This window comes from Myotis daubentonii, chromosome 4 (genome assembly GCF_963259705.1).
Source record: "Myotis daubentonii chromosome 4, mMyoDau2.1, whole genome shotgun sequence".
Classification (NCBI taxonomy): Eukaryota; Metazoa; Chordata; class Mammalia; order Chiroptera; family Vespertilionidae; genus Myotis; species Myotis daubentonii.
Genome location: NC_081843.1, coordinates 42,431,391 through 42,446,518, shown reverse-complemented (window position 1 = coordinate 42,446,518; position 15,128 = coordinate 42,431,391). Strand labels below are relative to the sequence as shown.

The 15,128-nt window shown below is 35.8% G+C and overlaps 1 protein-coding gene across 1 annotated transcript in view; it reads left to right on the top strand.

Annotated features, from left to right (window-relative positions):
- SNX2 (sorting nexin 2) overlaps positions 1–15,128 on the top strand; it is a 50,511-nt gene that overhangs the window by 30,600 nt on the left and 4,783 nt on the right. Inside the window, exons 8-11 of the mRNA XM_059693783.1 lie at positions 9,399–9,474; positions 10,387–10,500; positions 10,758–10,851; positions 12,149–12,354. Of these exons, the coding sequence (XP_059549766.1) occupies positions 9,399–9,474; positions 10,387–10,500; positions 10,758–10,851; positions 12,149–12,354 (490 nt within the window). The remainder of the gene's footprint in view (positions 1–9,398; positions 9,475–10,386; positions 10,501–10,757; positions 10,852–12,148; positions 12,355–15,128) is intronic.

Here is a 15,128-nt window from a genome sequence, read left to right as displayed (position 1 = left end):
GTGATTGGAAGGCTGTGCCACTGGACCCTACAGGATACTTATTACATTAGGCCACTCTACCAAGCCTGGGAGATTTAGCAGCTCTACTTAATTATAGAAGGAAACATAGGTTGGCTATTATCAAAATGAGGAGAGAAAGAAATATATTCCAAATCAAAGAAGAGAACAAAACTCCAGAAAAAGAACTAAACAAATTTGAGAAGCAATTTACTAGATGCAGAGTTCAAAACACTTGATATAAGGATGCTCAATAGACAGTGAGAACTTCAACAGCATGAAAAAGGAACAGTCAGAAATGAGGGCTACACTAACTGAAATGAAGAATAATTTACAGGGAATCAACAGTAGAGTAGATTAAGCCGAGAACCAAATCAGCAATTTGGAATGTAAGGAAGCAAAAAACACCCAATCAGAACAGCAAAAAAGAACCCCCAAAAATGAGGATGGTGTAAGGAGCCTCTGGGACAACTTCAAGTATACCAACATTTATTTGCATCATGGGGTTGCCGGAAAGAAAAGAAAAAGAGCAAGAAATTGAAAACCTGTTTGACAAGATGATGATGAATAACTTCACTAACATGGTGAAGGAAATAGACATATAAGTCCAGCAAACACAGAGAGTCCCAGGCAAGATGAATCCAAAGAGGCCACACACCAAGACACATCATAATTAAAATGCTAAGGTTAAAGTCAAAGAGAGAATCTTAAAAGCAGTTAGTTATCTACAAGGGAGCTCCCAGAAAACTGTCGGCTGATTTCCCAACAGAAATTTTGCAGGCCAGAAGGGATTGGCAACAAATATTCAAAGTGATGAAAGGCAAGGACCTACAACCAAGATTACCCAGCAAAGCTATCATTGAGAATTGAAGGACAGATAAAGAGCTTCCCAGACAAGAAAATGCAAAAGGAGTTCATCACCACTAGACCAGTATTATATGAAATGTTAAAGGCTCTTCTCTAAAGAAGAAGGAAAAAAAAGATTAAAAATATGAACAACAAAATGGCAATAAATACATACTTATCAACAATTAAATCTAAAAAACAAAACAAAATAAATGCACAAGCAGAACAGAAACAGACTCATACAGATACAGAGAACATTTTGATGGTTACCAGATAGGGGAGTCTAGGGAGGATGAGTGAAAAAGATGAAGAGAAAAAAGAAGTACAAATTGGTTGTTACAGAACAGTCATGGGGATGTAAAGTACAGCTTAGGGAATACAGTCAATAATAACTGCATGTTTTCTGATGGGTATGAAATTCATTGGGATGATCACTTAGTAAGTTATATTATACCTAATCATTGGGGTGTACATCTGAAACTAATATAATAATGTATGTCAACTTTAATTGCAAATTAAAAAATGCAAAAAAAGGTGAGATTAGTCTGTGACAATCAATTACTCAAGAAAGGATTTAAATCGCATCAAGAGATGTTTAGGTTAGACATTAGAATTGTTTCTGTTGTGAAAGATGTCATAGGCTGAATTTTTTTAAGATTAAAGGTAAATACTGCTCTACCTTATTTTTGCTTAGTCCCTGGAAGTATAACCATGACCCTCTGAGAAATCTTTCAAGTCCTATTTTTCTATGAGTAAATTTGAAATATTTCAGATGGCATGCTTGATAAGGAACTTAATGAAGATTTATTGTACCAAGCTCATATAATTTGATTCTACATTCACCTTTCTTGTAACTTGAATGCATTCAGCAGTATGAAACATTGAGGAGAGTTTTAAGGAAATACTGAAATCTAACCTAGTGTATACGTGAAGACAGTTTCTTTACTGACAAATGTTACTTGTTAAATACCACTTTAGTGGAATTTGCAGTAGTGAAAGAAAGGAAACAGTGTACTACTGAGGGGAAAGTTTAGTTTGCACTAGAAAGATGACTAAAGAAAATATAGGTGTTAAGGTATGGAAACAAAAGAATTGGAATAAATTTTCTGAAGTAATTGTTCTGTGGCATTTCTTAAAATTGATTTGTTAGGATAGGTATATCTGTGGAACATCCAGCCACATCGAATCTTGTAGGTCAGAGAAGTACTTCTCTTTGTATGTACATTTACACATTTATTTGTTTGTTCAACTTAGAGAATCCAGATTACTCTCTTGAAAGAAAGGAGTGGTTAAGAACTCAAGTACTTCCCTGCCACACTCAGTGAATTAAGCAGAAACTACTATTAAGAGTATTTCTTAGATCACTGTCTTGATTTTCTTGGGAGTACTTCACATCTTAAGAGCATATTCAGTCCATATTGTAAGTAAGGATACACTTCTGCAAATAAAAACAGAAATATAGAGTAGCATGATAATAGTGTGCACATTTAGAATCCTTTTCTCTTTAGAAGCCTGCACTTCATTATGTACTGCACACTCTATGGACCTTAGGCAAGTTATTTAACTTCAATTCATTCTTCATCTCTGTATCATTTTGGAATGTGGTCATGCCAAGTGTCCAAAAGTCCACTGGAAAGGCCTGAACAGTCAGTGTAGATTGATAAATCCACTATTTCACATCAAGAAGTTTGGAGTATAGGCAGATATTTAGGATTGTCTAATTCATCAGGAAATCCTATTGCTTCCTTCTAGTACCTGGAATATAACCATTTCCCACCAGTCCTCTTCTAGTCCAAATGCCCCGAAATAACTGCTGTCGGCTCCTAATTCTTCCGGTTTCCATCCTTGCACCTCTACTCCTTTTTTTTTTTTCATTTAAATAATTGTTTCTTTTTAAATTACAGTTGGCATATAATATTATATTAATTTCAGGTGTACTGTACTCTTTTTCAATATAGCAGCCAGAGTCATACTTTTAAACCATGAATCAGATCATATCAATACCTCCTCCCCATTTCATTCAGTAAAAGCCAGAGTCTTTCTAATGGCCCACAAAACCTTACATGATGTGTGCACTGGTCACTGTTACCTATTCCATTTCCTGTCCTCCTTGATCACTCTCTCGAGGCCACACTGATCGTTTTGCTGCCCTTCAAAGATCGCAGTTTTCCACCTTAAGGTTTTTTCATGGGCTGTTCCCACTGCCTAGAAAGCTTTTGTTCTCAGGTGTCTGCATGGTTAATTCCCTTACCTCTTTAAAATTCAAATATCACCTGTCAGTAAAACGTGTTCTGATCATTGGGCTTCATTCAGACCTTTTTAAAATCACCACCAACAAAACCTTACACACTTGATCTCATTTGTTCTACTTTCTGTCCTTCCTTCTTTCCATGGCATTTACTACCTTGTCACATACACATAATTTACGAAACTTAGACAGTTAATTGTCTATATTATTAAAATATAACCTACCCTAGGGAAGTTGATCTTGTTTTCTTTTGTTCAGTGATACATTCTGAGTCCTCAGAACAATAACTGGTAATGAAGTAAATGCTTGGTAAATATTTGTTGAATGAACAACTATATGTCATGAAAGAATCAGGTTCTTTTTGCCCTTTTTAATTCTCATTATTAGCACATGTGTTTGAATCTCGCACGGACATATTTTTGACTTTGTTCCTCTTAAGCATTTTGTATAACTACTTCATATTTTGTTTTGTTTGGGGTAAGTAAATAGTAACTTGAAAGCCCTAAGTAATTCTTCTAAAGTTATGACTAACCTTTTCTTACAGCAAATATGAAGAACAACTACTGACCACCTCTTGTTGAGTCTGATACTTACTTTTCATTGATTGCATTGCATCTTTCATTTGTTTTCCTTGTGTGTTCCTCTTTCTTCCCATACCCCTTTTCATTGTTATTCCTTCATGCTTTTTTTAATATATCAACAATCTTCCTCACTTTAATTCTGAATTGGTATATATTTACCAATATTAATTTTAAAATTAATTTTATGTTCTTAATTTTAACATTATGTAAGCTTAATATTTTTGTTTTTAATGGTTAGTTGCTCTTTACTTTCATGTAACCCTTAAGAAGAAAAATTTTACTGTCTTTTTTTAGAATATCATTTTCTATAATCAATTCCTCAACAATGCTAGCATGTGATAGGTGAATAAAGGAAATCTATGGTAAGTTGAGTTTTGTTAACAAAACCCTAGGCAGTTTATTTCCTGCAGTACTCCTCATAGCACCTAATATGCTGCTGTTCATTATAAATCTTAAAGAAAAGAATATGTTATGTAATATGAATTCACTTTGGGAAGCTATTTTAGGATATAAGTAGTAGTAGGTATTTTCATGTAGTTTTGAAATATTGGACTATTTCTTCAAGGTTGTGTACTAGGTGTTTTGTCTTCCTTCTTCTTTATTTCACATACGTCTGAGTGCTAGCTTTTTACCAGTTGTTGTGTGCACTCAGATGAACAACTTATGCAAACTTCCTTAAGCAGTAAGCAGTCTAAACTATGAAATAACTTACTTTAATAGTACTGGATAAATTCAGTATTAAAATTGTAAGTAAAATTCCAGTGGGAAAATACCAACATTTCTTAAATTTACTGGATTAGTGTTCCTGCTGCATTTCTTTTTTGGCTTGATTATATAGACAGCAAATGCTATTTTAAGCTGCAGTGTAGATTGTCTTGCATATATCTACCAAATGCTCTATTTATATTATAAAAACTTCTTATGTGGCCTAATGACTTAAAATGAAGTTTAATATGGCATATATTTTACTTAAATACACAAAAAAACCCATGATAAAATAGTAATTTTAACCACTGTGTAGAATTTCACTTTAGAAAAAGTATTCATTTTTTTTCCCAGAAAGTTTTCCTTAGCATATTTTATAATCTTGTAAAAAAGTAGAAACAATTACTGACTACGTTTATTCTACAGAAATAGAATAACCATATATTAACTGTGAGGTAAAATATAATTGAAATATTTATGTAATCTTTAATCTGAGGAAAGAGCAATTTTTTAATGTTTTTAAATTTTTTTTTTATAGAGAAAGAGGAAGGGAGAGGGAGATAGAAACATTGATGATGGGTCGGCTGCCTCCTGCCCAACCCCTACAGGGGATCAAGCTCACAATTGGGGCATGTGCCCTGACCAGGAATTAAGTCAGCAACCTCTTAGTTCATGGGTCGAGGCTCAACCACTAAGCTATAACAACCAGTTGGGCAGGAAAGAGCAATTTTTTAAAAATAGGATTAGATCTGTAAGTAATCAAGAATCATCAATAGTGGACCTTTTGGTAATTTATTATAGATGACAGGGAAATGTGGAGGGGGTTAGTACAGAAAATGTCTAAATTTGGGCTAATAGTGATTTAATAATGATGTTTCTCTTTACTTTTCATTTTTTTTAAATTAAATCTTTATTGTTCAGATTATTACATTTGTTCCTCTTTTTTCCCCCCATAATTCCCCTCCTCCCAGTTCCCGCCCCACCCTCCGCCCTCACTCCCCACCCACTGTCCTCATCCATAGGTGCACGATTTTTGTCCAGTCTCTTCCCGCATCTCCCACACCCCTTTCCCCCACAAGAATAGTCAGTCCATTCCCTTTCTATGTCCCTGATTCTATTATGATCACCAGATTATTTGTTCAATTGATTCTTAGATTCACTTGTTGATAGATGCATGTTTGTTGTTCATAATTTGTATCTTTACCTTTTTCTTCTTCTTCCTCTTCTTAAAGGATACCTTTCAGCATTTCATATAATCCTGGTTTGGTGGTGATGAACTCCTTTAGCTTTTCCTTATCTGTGAAGCTCTTTATCTGACCTTCAGTTCTGAATGATAGCTTTGCTGGATAAATTAATCTTGGTTGTAGGTTCTTGGTATTCGTTACTTTGAATATTTCTTGCCACTCCCTTCTGGCCTGCAAAGTTTCTGTTGAGAAATCAGCTGACAGTCGTATGGGTATTCTCTTGTAGGTAACTGGGTTTCTTTCTCTTGCTGCTTTTAAGATTCTCTTTGTCTTTTGCTCTTGGCATTTTAATTATGATGTATCTTGGTGTGGTCCTCTTTGGATTCCTTTTGTTTGGGGTTCTCTGCACTTCCTGGACCTGTAAGTCTATTTCTTTCACCAGGTGGGGGAAGTTTTCTGTCATTATTTCTTCAAATGGGTTTTCAATATCTTGCTCTCTCTCTTCTTCTGGCACCCCTATAATTCTGATGTTGGTACGCTTGAAGCTGTCCCAGAGACTCCTTACACTATCTTCGTATTTTTGGATTCTTTTTTCATTTTGCTTTTCCAGTTGGGTGTTTATTGCTTCTTCACATTTCGAATCTTTGACTTGATTCTTGCGCTCCTCTGGTCTGCTGTTGGGTGTCTGTATAATATTCTTTATTTCAATCAGTGTATGCTTAATTTCTAGTTGGTTCTGTATCACAACATCGAGGGTCTCATTAGATTTCTTGAGGATCTCACTACATTTATCGGCAGTTTCTAGAAAATTATTGAAAGACCTTAAAATTGCAGTTTTTAGCTCTATATCCTCCATTTCTGTCATGTTTCTTTGTCTCCGCATTTTTTATGCTTTCTTGGTGCACCCCCTTGTGGTCTTTGTGTGCAGTCTTGTTGTAGTTAAGCCTTGATTGTTGTCGGCAAAGCTGGGGGTGATTTGACCTCCAGGCCAACTGGCTATGAGAGTCAGCTGTGTCTGCAGTGGGAGAAATTCTGTGCTAGATCTCTAGGGCGGTGCTATTCTAGTGTTTGCCTGAGGCTATCCGGCAAATGGCTCTGCGCAGGGCTTGGGTCCCCGGGGATCTACAGGGCGGGGGCAGAGCAAGCAGTTATGGCTGCTCTCAGTCCCGTCCCTAGGGGCTCTGCCTCACAGAGTCCCAGCAACCGCTGCAAACCTCGGAGAGAAAGCTGCCTTCAAGTTCCGACCGAAGCCAGACAGTCCCTCTTCTCCCGTTAGAGTCTGGGTCCCTAGAGACTCGCCCGGATCCGGAGCTCAGAGTCTGAAACTCCCTCCCGATTGAAAACAACAACCGCGCCCTCCGCCTCCAGCCCGCTCCGTGCGCACACTCCGCACCTGAGTATTTCACTTCAGCACTGCGCCTCCTCTGAGTGTGGGTATGATATTCTCTTTCCTCCTAGTTGTAGAATTTCCACTCAGCCAGCCTTCCTGTGGTTCTGGATGATGTCCATTCCGTCTTTTAGTTGTTTTTTGAAGTGGTTGTTCAAGGCAGCAATCTCCGGCGTTAACCTATGCCGCCATCTTGCTTTCTCCTCAGCCCCTACTTTTCATTCTTATTTTATGTAATTTCATATAAGGAAGGCATCCTATATAATAAAAGGGTAATATGCAAATTGACCCTAACAGCAGAATGACCAGAATGACCACTCGACCAGTCACTATGAGGTGCACTGACCACCTCTTGGTCCCTTTCCCTGGCTGGCAGGCTCCGATCACCTGATGGCAAACAAGGAACCAGAGGTGGGTGGCAGGGGATTCAGGTGGTGCCAGGCGAGGGCCCCTGCCCCACCAGTCGCCCCACACACAGAGGTAACTCTCAGCAGGAGTGGGGCTGGCAAACGGACAGGAACAGCCAACCTCTTGGTCCCTTCCCCCATCCGTCAGGCTCCGATTGCCTGATGGTGAACGGGGAACTGGGGGTGGGTGGTGGCTGGGGGGCGGAGCTGGCTCTGGGCAGCTGGGGAAGATGGCCCTGATTGCAGGCCAGTCCTAGGGACTGTACCCTCGCATGAATTTCATGCTCCGGGCCTCTAGTTTATCAATAATAGCAAAACCTTTAAAGTAGAAATAGTGAAAATGTAGTTCTTGTCAAATAAGTACAAAAGCTGATTTTATAATTTAAATCTGCTGATAAGGAAATAATTTGGTAAGCTATTCTCCATTTTGGAAGTACATAGTAAGAAATATATACAGACAGTCCTCGGATTACGTCTGACTCCATGTATGTAATTTTGTTGTTATGTCGCCATCTCCCATTTACCTATATATATAAAAAGCCTAAGTGAACATTACGGCCGAAGGACCGGAACGACTGGTCTACCAGTTGCTATGACGCACACTGACCACCATGGGGCAAACACTGAACGCAGGAGCTGCCCCCCGGTGGTCAGTGTGCTCCCACAGTGGGAGTGCTGCTCAACCAGAAGCTGGGCTCATGGCTGGCAAGTGCAGCTGCTGCAGCGCTCCTTTCCCGCCTCCAGCAGCACTACCAAGCGGTGGTGGCAGCAGTGTCAAGTGTAGCTAGCCAGGATAAGTGGCAGGGGAGCTGTGCCCGGCCCCGGCTGGGGATCCTCCCTGACTGCCTGCCACTTTGGCACTGCTACATCCCTCAGGGGAATGTTGGACTGCTGGGTTTCGGCCCCTCGAGGGGTCCTGGATTGCAGGAGGGTGCAGGCCAGGCTGAGGGACCCCACCTGTGAACGAATCCGTGCACCGGGCCTCTAGTTTGTAATAAAGAAAATAAAGCTCCGTCATTCGATGTATTTACATACAGTATGTGTATTACGTTTTTTATTATCTATTTACTGCAAGTGAAGGTCAGGAATTGTTATCTTTCTTTTAAATTTTTTTTACTGTTTCAGTTCATTACTGCTGTGTATGTGCTTCATGGGAGTGATGTAGGTGGGTTCCGCCTTCCGGCAAAATCATGTTACATCACGCCGTAGGAACAGATCTCCGACTTAACCCAAAGACCTACTGTATCTATAATAATAAAAGCATAATATGCTAATTAGACCAGACATCCTTCCAGAAGAAGCCGGGGCTGTGAGGGAAGCCTGGGTCCTGGGTGCCAGAGGGAAGCCGGTGCCGGCAGCCGGGGGAAGGAAAGCCTACTCTTTTTTTTTTTTTTTTTAATATATTTTTATTGATTTCAGAGAGGAAGGGAGAGGGATAGATAGAAACATCAATGATAAGAGAGAATCATTGATTGGCTGCCCCCTGCACGCCCCCTACTGGGGATCGAACCCACAAACTGGGCTTGTGCCCTTGGCCAGAATCGAACCTGGGACCCTTCAGTCTGCAGACCAACGCTGTATCCACTGAGCCAAACCAACTAGGGCAGGAAGGCCTACTCTTTCACGAATTTCGTGCATTGGGTCTCTAGTATATATATAGTTGATTGGTATTTGTATAGTAATGTGTTTCTTAGGACTCTGAAGTAATAACTGGGAGCATAGCAACTATCGAAAATTAAAATTATTTGATAAACTCATATATAGTTTTATACTTTGCAGTGAGAAGTTTGGTATATTACTTAACCTCTCTCCACTCCCACCTCATTCTTTGCCATATCTCTTTTTACATAAATTCAAATTTTCAAATGAACAAAAACCTTTTGAATCATTAAATTGCTCTATGATTCTAAATAGAGTGAGGCAGACTGATGTGAAAGGAGGTAGACTGAGGACATCTTTTTACCTATTTATTCTTTTGTTGAAATAAAATTTAAAATAAGGTGCTACTGATAAGTAAAGAAGCAATTTTATTCTTAAATCTAGGTATCTTCAAAGAACAGTAAAGCATCCCACTTTACTACAGGATCCTGATTTAAGGCAGTTCTTGGAAAGTTCAGAGGTATTCTATTTAAAAAATTTGTATATAAATGTTCTCAGTATTTATATTTTTCAGTGTAATAATTTATATAAGAATAGAGATGTCCAGTAAGTAAGTGTATTAACAGATGAAATAAAGCATTAATTTTTTTTTTTTTTTTTGCTTAGTGCTTTAATTAGCTTTACTCTAAATTACTAGCAAAATGTCTTCTTTGCATGGATAAATATAGGATTATCAGTGCCAACCAGATTTGAAAGAATGACTTATATAGTCTAATTTTCAGTGTCCTAAATTGTTACTTAGTGATCGTACTGAAATAAATTTATTCAGAGCACATATTTAGAGATAGCTGTTGAATGTATTTATGTGTACATTCTAATGTTCTGATTAAGGTTTTGAAATGCAAATTTGTAACTTGAAAGACTTTAAATTATAATAACCTTGCTGCTCTTTATATTTGAGTTGTTTGGCACAGTTGCTACCTTTTAAGATCTTCTAAAAATATTTTGAATCCCAGAATTTTTTAAAAATTAAAAATCATACAGTTTTAACTGGGCATAAAGAGATTTTTCTCAAGACTTTCTTCTTTTCTATGAACAGTTTATTTCTGTTAGCAAACAGGTGGCCAGTGTTAAGGTGCTTGGCAATTACTTAATATATTTTGACAAACATACTGTTGTTCCATCTAAATGTAAACGTGCAGAAGAAAAACAAATGGAAAGTCTATTTTTTAAGTTTTCCTTTGAGAATGTACAAGTAGTATATTTGAGAAATTAGATCTCACTATTGAAATGTATGAGAGTGAAGAAAATACAACCTCCTTTTTATCTTCCTTTTGGGGGGGCAAAGAAGAGGGGACAATCCCTTTTGTGGCCAGTTAAACCTCCAGGCTTTTAACCGGTTTGTTTGCCCTTATTTGTCATTCAATTCCAGCTGCCTAGAGCAGTTAATACACAGGCTCTGAGTGGAGCAGGAATATTGAGGATGGTGAACAAGGCTGCCGACGCTGTCAACAAAATGACAATCAAGATGAATGAATCGGATGCAGTAAGAGCTGATTTTTCGACTTGAATAATGAGATGAATTAATGAGCCCAACAATTGCATTTTAAAGCTGTACAAGTAGAAAATAGGATATTAATTTGCTTATTGAGTTTAGTTCTCAGCAACATCAGTTGACTACTATGGTTACCCATGGTTAATTTGTTGCTTTAAAACAAGGAATGGTGTTTGCTATTGGTAACCTAATTTACAGTGGTTTGTTCTGGCTAAATTAGCTCCATTTTTCTTTTTTGTTGTTGTTAGTGGTTTGAAGAAAAGCAGCAGCAATTTGAAAATCTGGATCAGCAACTTAGGAAACTTCATGCCAATGTTGAAGCCTTGGTCTGTCATAGAAAAGGTTTGTTTGCTTTATTATTTATCTGTTTAGCACCATGAGTTAGTTGAAACATTTTATTTAAATTTTATTAGGATGAGTATTTTGAAGTTATTATGGAAGAGAGAAAACAATAATTTAAACGAATGTTTTTCTATTTCAACTTTGTTATCTAATATATTTTTGTTCTATTTTAATTTAACTTCTAGTTTAGAAGTAGAAAAATATGGAGCTTATAAAATATGTTTTGAATTATGGATTAAAATTGTTCACTTGATTAACTCTGTTAAATGTATTTATTATTCAATGAGTAAAGATGTCTTAGTAACTGATTATAATAAGAAATATGAGATTCAAAAATAGGTATTTGAACTTTTTCTTTAAAATATTTGTTTTGTGCCTGCCTGTATTTTCTAGAAAACTCTGAAATATTTTCTTCATTTTTGAACCATTTTATTTAAAAATCTGGGTTTTTTGTTAAAAATTTATAGAAAAGTTGAGTTACAAGTTTTAAATTTCCTGGTTTTATTTTTAATTTTTAAAGAAGGCTTTTTGTGTTCGATTTCTAAAATTCTTGATAAGTAATTTAGTATGTGTCATTACCAGCAATACATTTTAATCAAATAATTACAGAAATCTAATTTTTGAAAGCAGTTTATAATAGCTTTTGCCATTTGTATATATCTTAGCAAATGGGCTTTCAGGTTCTTTTAGAGCACCTTACATAATGCAGAGCGACAGAGCAATTTTCAGCAATGTAATTGTTAGTCATTGACCAGCCTATAGACATCTATTTTTATTTGAAGTATCTAAAATGATCATGTTCAAAATCTCTAGAAATTCTTAAATGTTCACTAAACACTATTGTACACAAAGAAAAAAAAAGAATAAGATCTATGAGAATTGTATGTACAGTTGGCTAAATATTCTCATTCAGAATTACGGACATTGTTTTTTATGACAAATAAATGTTTAAAGGTAAAGTAGTATAAATCAATTGTGTGTTCTCAATGCTTTTCATATTAAATATAAATATATTTATATATATACATTTTAAGGAATAGACAGAGTAAGCACTTCAGGAGAAAAGGGGGAGGCAGATTATTAAATTATTAAGCATAGTTCATATTCTGGGAAGATAGGCAGTGGTTCTTCTTAACTTTCAGTAGAGCTTTGAGCAGTTAGTATTTATGCTTTTATGTTAATTATTTTAAAATATTTGAGCAATTCGTGAATAGATAAAACTTAGAGAGAAGGTAAAAAATGCAATATTTTAAAACTTTACTAGTGAACATTAAAAGTGAATACTTTTCTATTTCAGAACTTTCAGCCAACACAGCTGCCTTTGCTAAAAGTGCTGCCATGTTAGGTAATTCTGAGGATCATACTGCTTTATCTAGAGCTTTGTCTCAGCTTGCAGAGGTTGAGGAGAAGATAGACCAGTTACATCAAGAACAAGCTTTTGCTGACTTTTATATGTTTTCAGAACTACTTAGTGACTACATTCGTCTTATTGCTGCAGTGAAAGTAAGCCTTGTTTTGCAGTCTTCCTTGAATTCTTCTCACTTCAGTGGTTTGCTTATAAAGGAATTTGGCATGTATTTAAGTGTGGAAATACTATAGTAGTACATTTAAAATGGCTTCACAATGATTATTCGTAGCTTAAATTTTTTTCTCTATGAGTTGGACAGTACAGTAGACAGAATTGATGTTTTTAAGAGGTCTGAGAAATGGCAAATACGAATTTACATTTACTTACATATACACCTTGGGGCTAACTGGTAGCATTTGTTTGCTCATTGTAGCACACACTGAAACTACCCACTGGATTTTACTATCATTAGTAAAGCTATATTGAGAAGAAGGACAGAATCAGAATTTTTCCTCAAATATGTTTAATGGTGGCTTTAGCTTCAGTTATTTAGTGGCAGTGTTTAAGGATGAACAGTCTTCAATTTCTGAATAGTTGAAAAATAATCCAGTTAACTAATAAAAATCAATATTCTACAGTTATCTCCAATTTTCAACAATTAAACTAAATATTATTTATCTTATGTTTCAGAAGATACTTGAAGATCTTGTTTTTGGATTGGTATTATGAACATTAGTTATCATGGAACGGGGAACTGAGAGTTTACCTTTTAACTTGTTCCTTGCTTTCTAATGCAAAATTTGTTCAGCTGATGTCTGTGATTAAATTAGTATTCATCTACAGTCAAACAGTAATACATTGTACATTTCTTGATGATTAAGTTCTAAAGCTAATGGTGACAGTTTACTAAAAGGTTCTTAGCTTTCTTAAGAATGGTGCTTTCTTAGGTTTGGTAAAATTACCAATTTTGCTTAAATTTACTCTTAGATGTACTCTATATTCCTGGTGGTTAATTTTTTCTTTTCAGTTATTTAAAGATGTTAATATAGATAGCAGTTATCAGAGTATACTTTATATATAGGTAACTTGAGATATACAGAAATCCAGTTTATAGATAATGGTTCCTTTTTTTATATTTCACCTCTCACCTCATTCCAGAGCTCCCACTAGCATGAGAGCTGTTGTAAAAAAGTATAACACATGTAAAAAATCTGTGGGTACAAAAGGGAAGCTGGGCAATGTCTGTGAGGAGGGACCTGCAGAGAAGAGCTAACGTGGGAAAAAAAATACTACCTGGCAGGGATGGTCTATCTGTGTAATCGATGTTAATCCCTCAAAAAGAGTTTGCCTCATACTGCTCACATCTTGCTGTATTTTTACGTTTTGTGGAATTACAGTTATATGCATGTTTCCTACAGTATGTTCTACAGAACACTGACACCAAAAGATATACCACAATAAACTGAGTTTGGTAAATAATGTATACAATATCCCTGTCTTGTACACTCAGAGTGCATGTAAAAAACTCAGAAATATCTAGTATTAAAAAATTAAATATTTAACTTTATTTAATCTAGAGACTTCCAATTCATATGAACAGTAATCATTTTCCATTTAATATATTTTTACATATATGGAACACTTTTTGGGAAATATGAATTAGTGATTCATGAACTAAAAGAGTTTAAGAGCTATGGTCAAGTTATACCTTGACATAAACTAAGCTCTTTCAGATTGGTTTTCTAATGAAACCTAGCACAGGTCAACCACTCCAAGGAGTTGAGAAATTACAGAAGAGGGTGACAGGGAATATTTGTGGTCTTTATTTTTTTTAATTTATTTTTAAACTAATTTATTTGTATTTGAATAAAAAATACATGCCCATAATAATTCTAATAGACCAAAAAAGTAAATTTCTTTTCTACCTAAGACCTCTAGTCTTTCTTCCCTCAATCAAATGATCTTAGATTCTTGTGTATTTTTACAGAATTAGCTATGCATATATGTGAAGCTAATTTATTTTCTTAATTTTTTGTCTCTCTCATTCTCTCCTTCCATTTCTTTCTTAGTCCTTAAAAAATAAGCATACTCTATGCAGTTCTTTGCCTGCTTTTTTCACTTACTCTGTTTTAGAGAAGTCTCTATGTCAGCATGTTACATTTTTAATGGTTGCATATTATTCCATCATATAGCATATAGGTGTACCTTGAATTATTTAACTAACCCAATCATAAATTAAGTATTTTGATAATAACTCTTTGGGCATAAAATTCTTAGAAGTAGAATTGGTTGGCCAAAGGGTATATGCATTTCATTAATTAGTGCCATATTACTATCTGAAGAGGTTATACTTCTTTGTACTCTCATCAACATTTATATCCTTCTCCCACCCAGTAATAAAGGTATTTTTTGTATACATTTTGATTTCTTTAGTGTGAATTTAAGCATCTTTACAAATGATAAACCATTGCATTTCTTTCTTTATATATAATAAAATCTTACTTCTAATAGCTATTTAATATTCCTTAGCCTTTTGTTTTATCCATACTAAGACTACTTTTCTGATGATAATTTTGAAACTAGGGAATTAGAATATAGAGCCAAAATGGAAGCTAAGAACATCAGAAATTGGCGCCCAAAAGAAAGATAAATTGTACAATCAAAACATTGCATAGGGCTGGCCTCATATTCCAGGGAACTCTAGTTTTTCTCTTTTGTACAGTACAGCATCTCTGACATCTAAGACATTATATTTTGACTAGTACTGTTAGCAAGCATTTATGAAGTGGTAAACTTTCTGCATGCATTCTTATGTATTCGCCCTCTGTGAACCACTAGAGTAGGGTCAGGGATTGAGGGTGGTAATGGGTATCATTTTTAGCATTAGAACTCTTTATTAAGAATTCTTACAGGGAATCCAAATTTATAA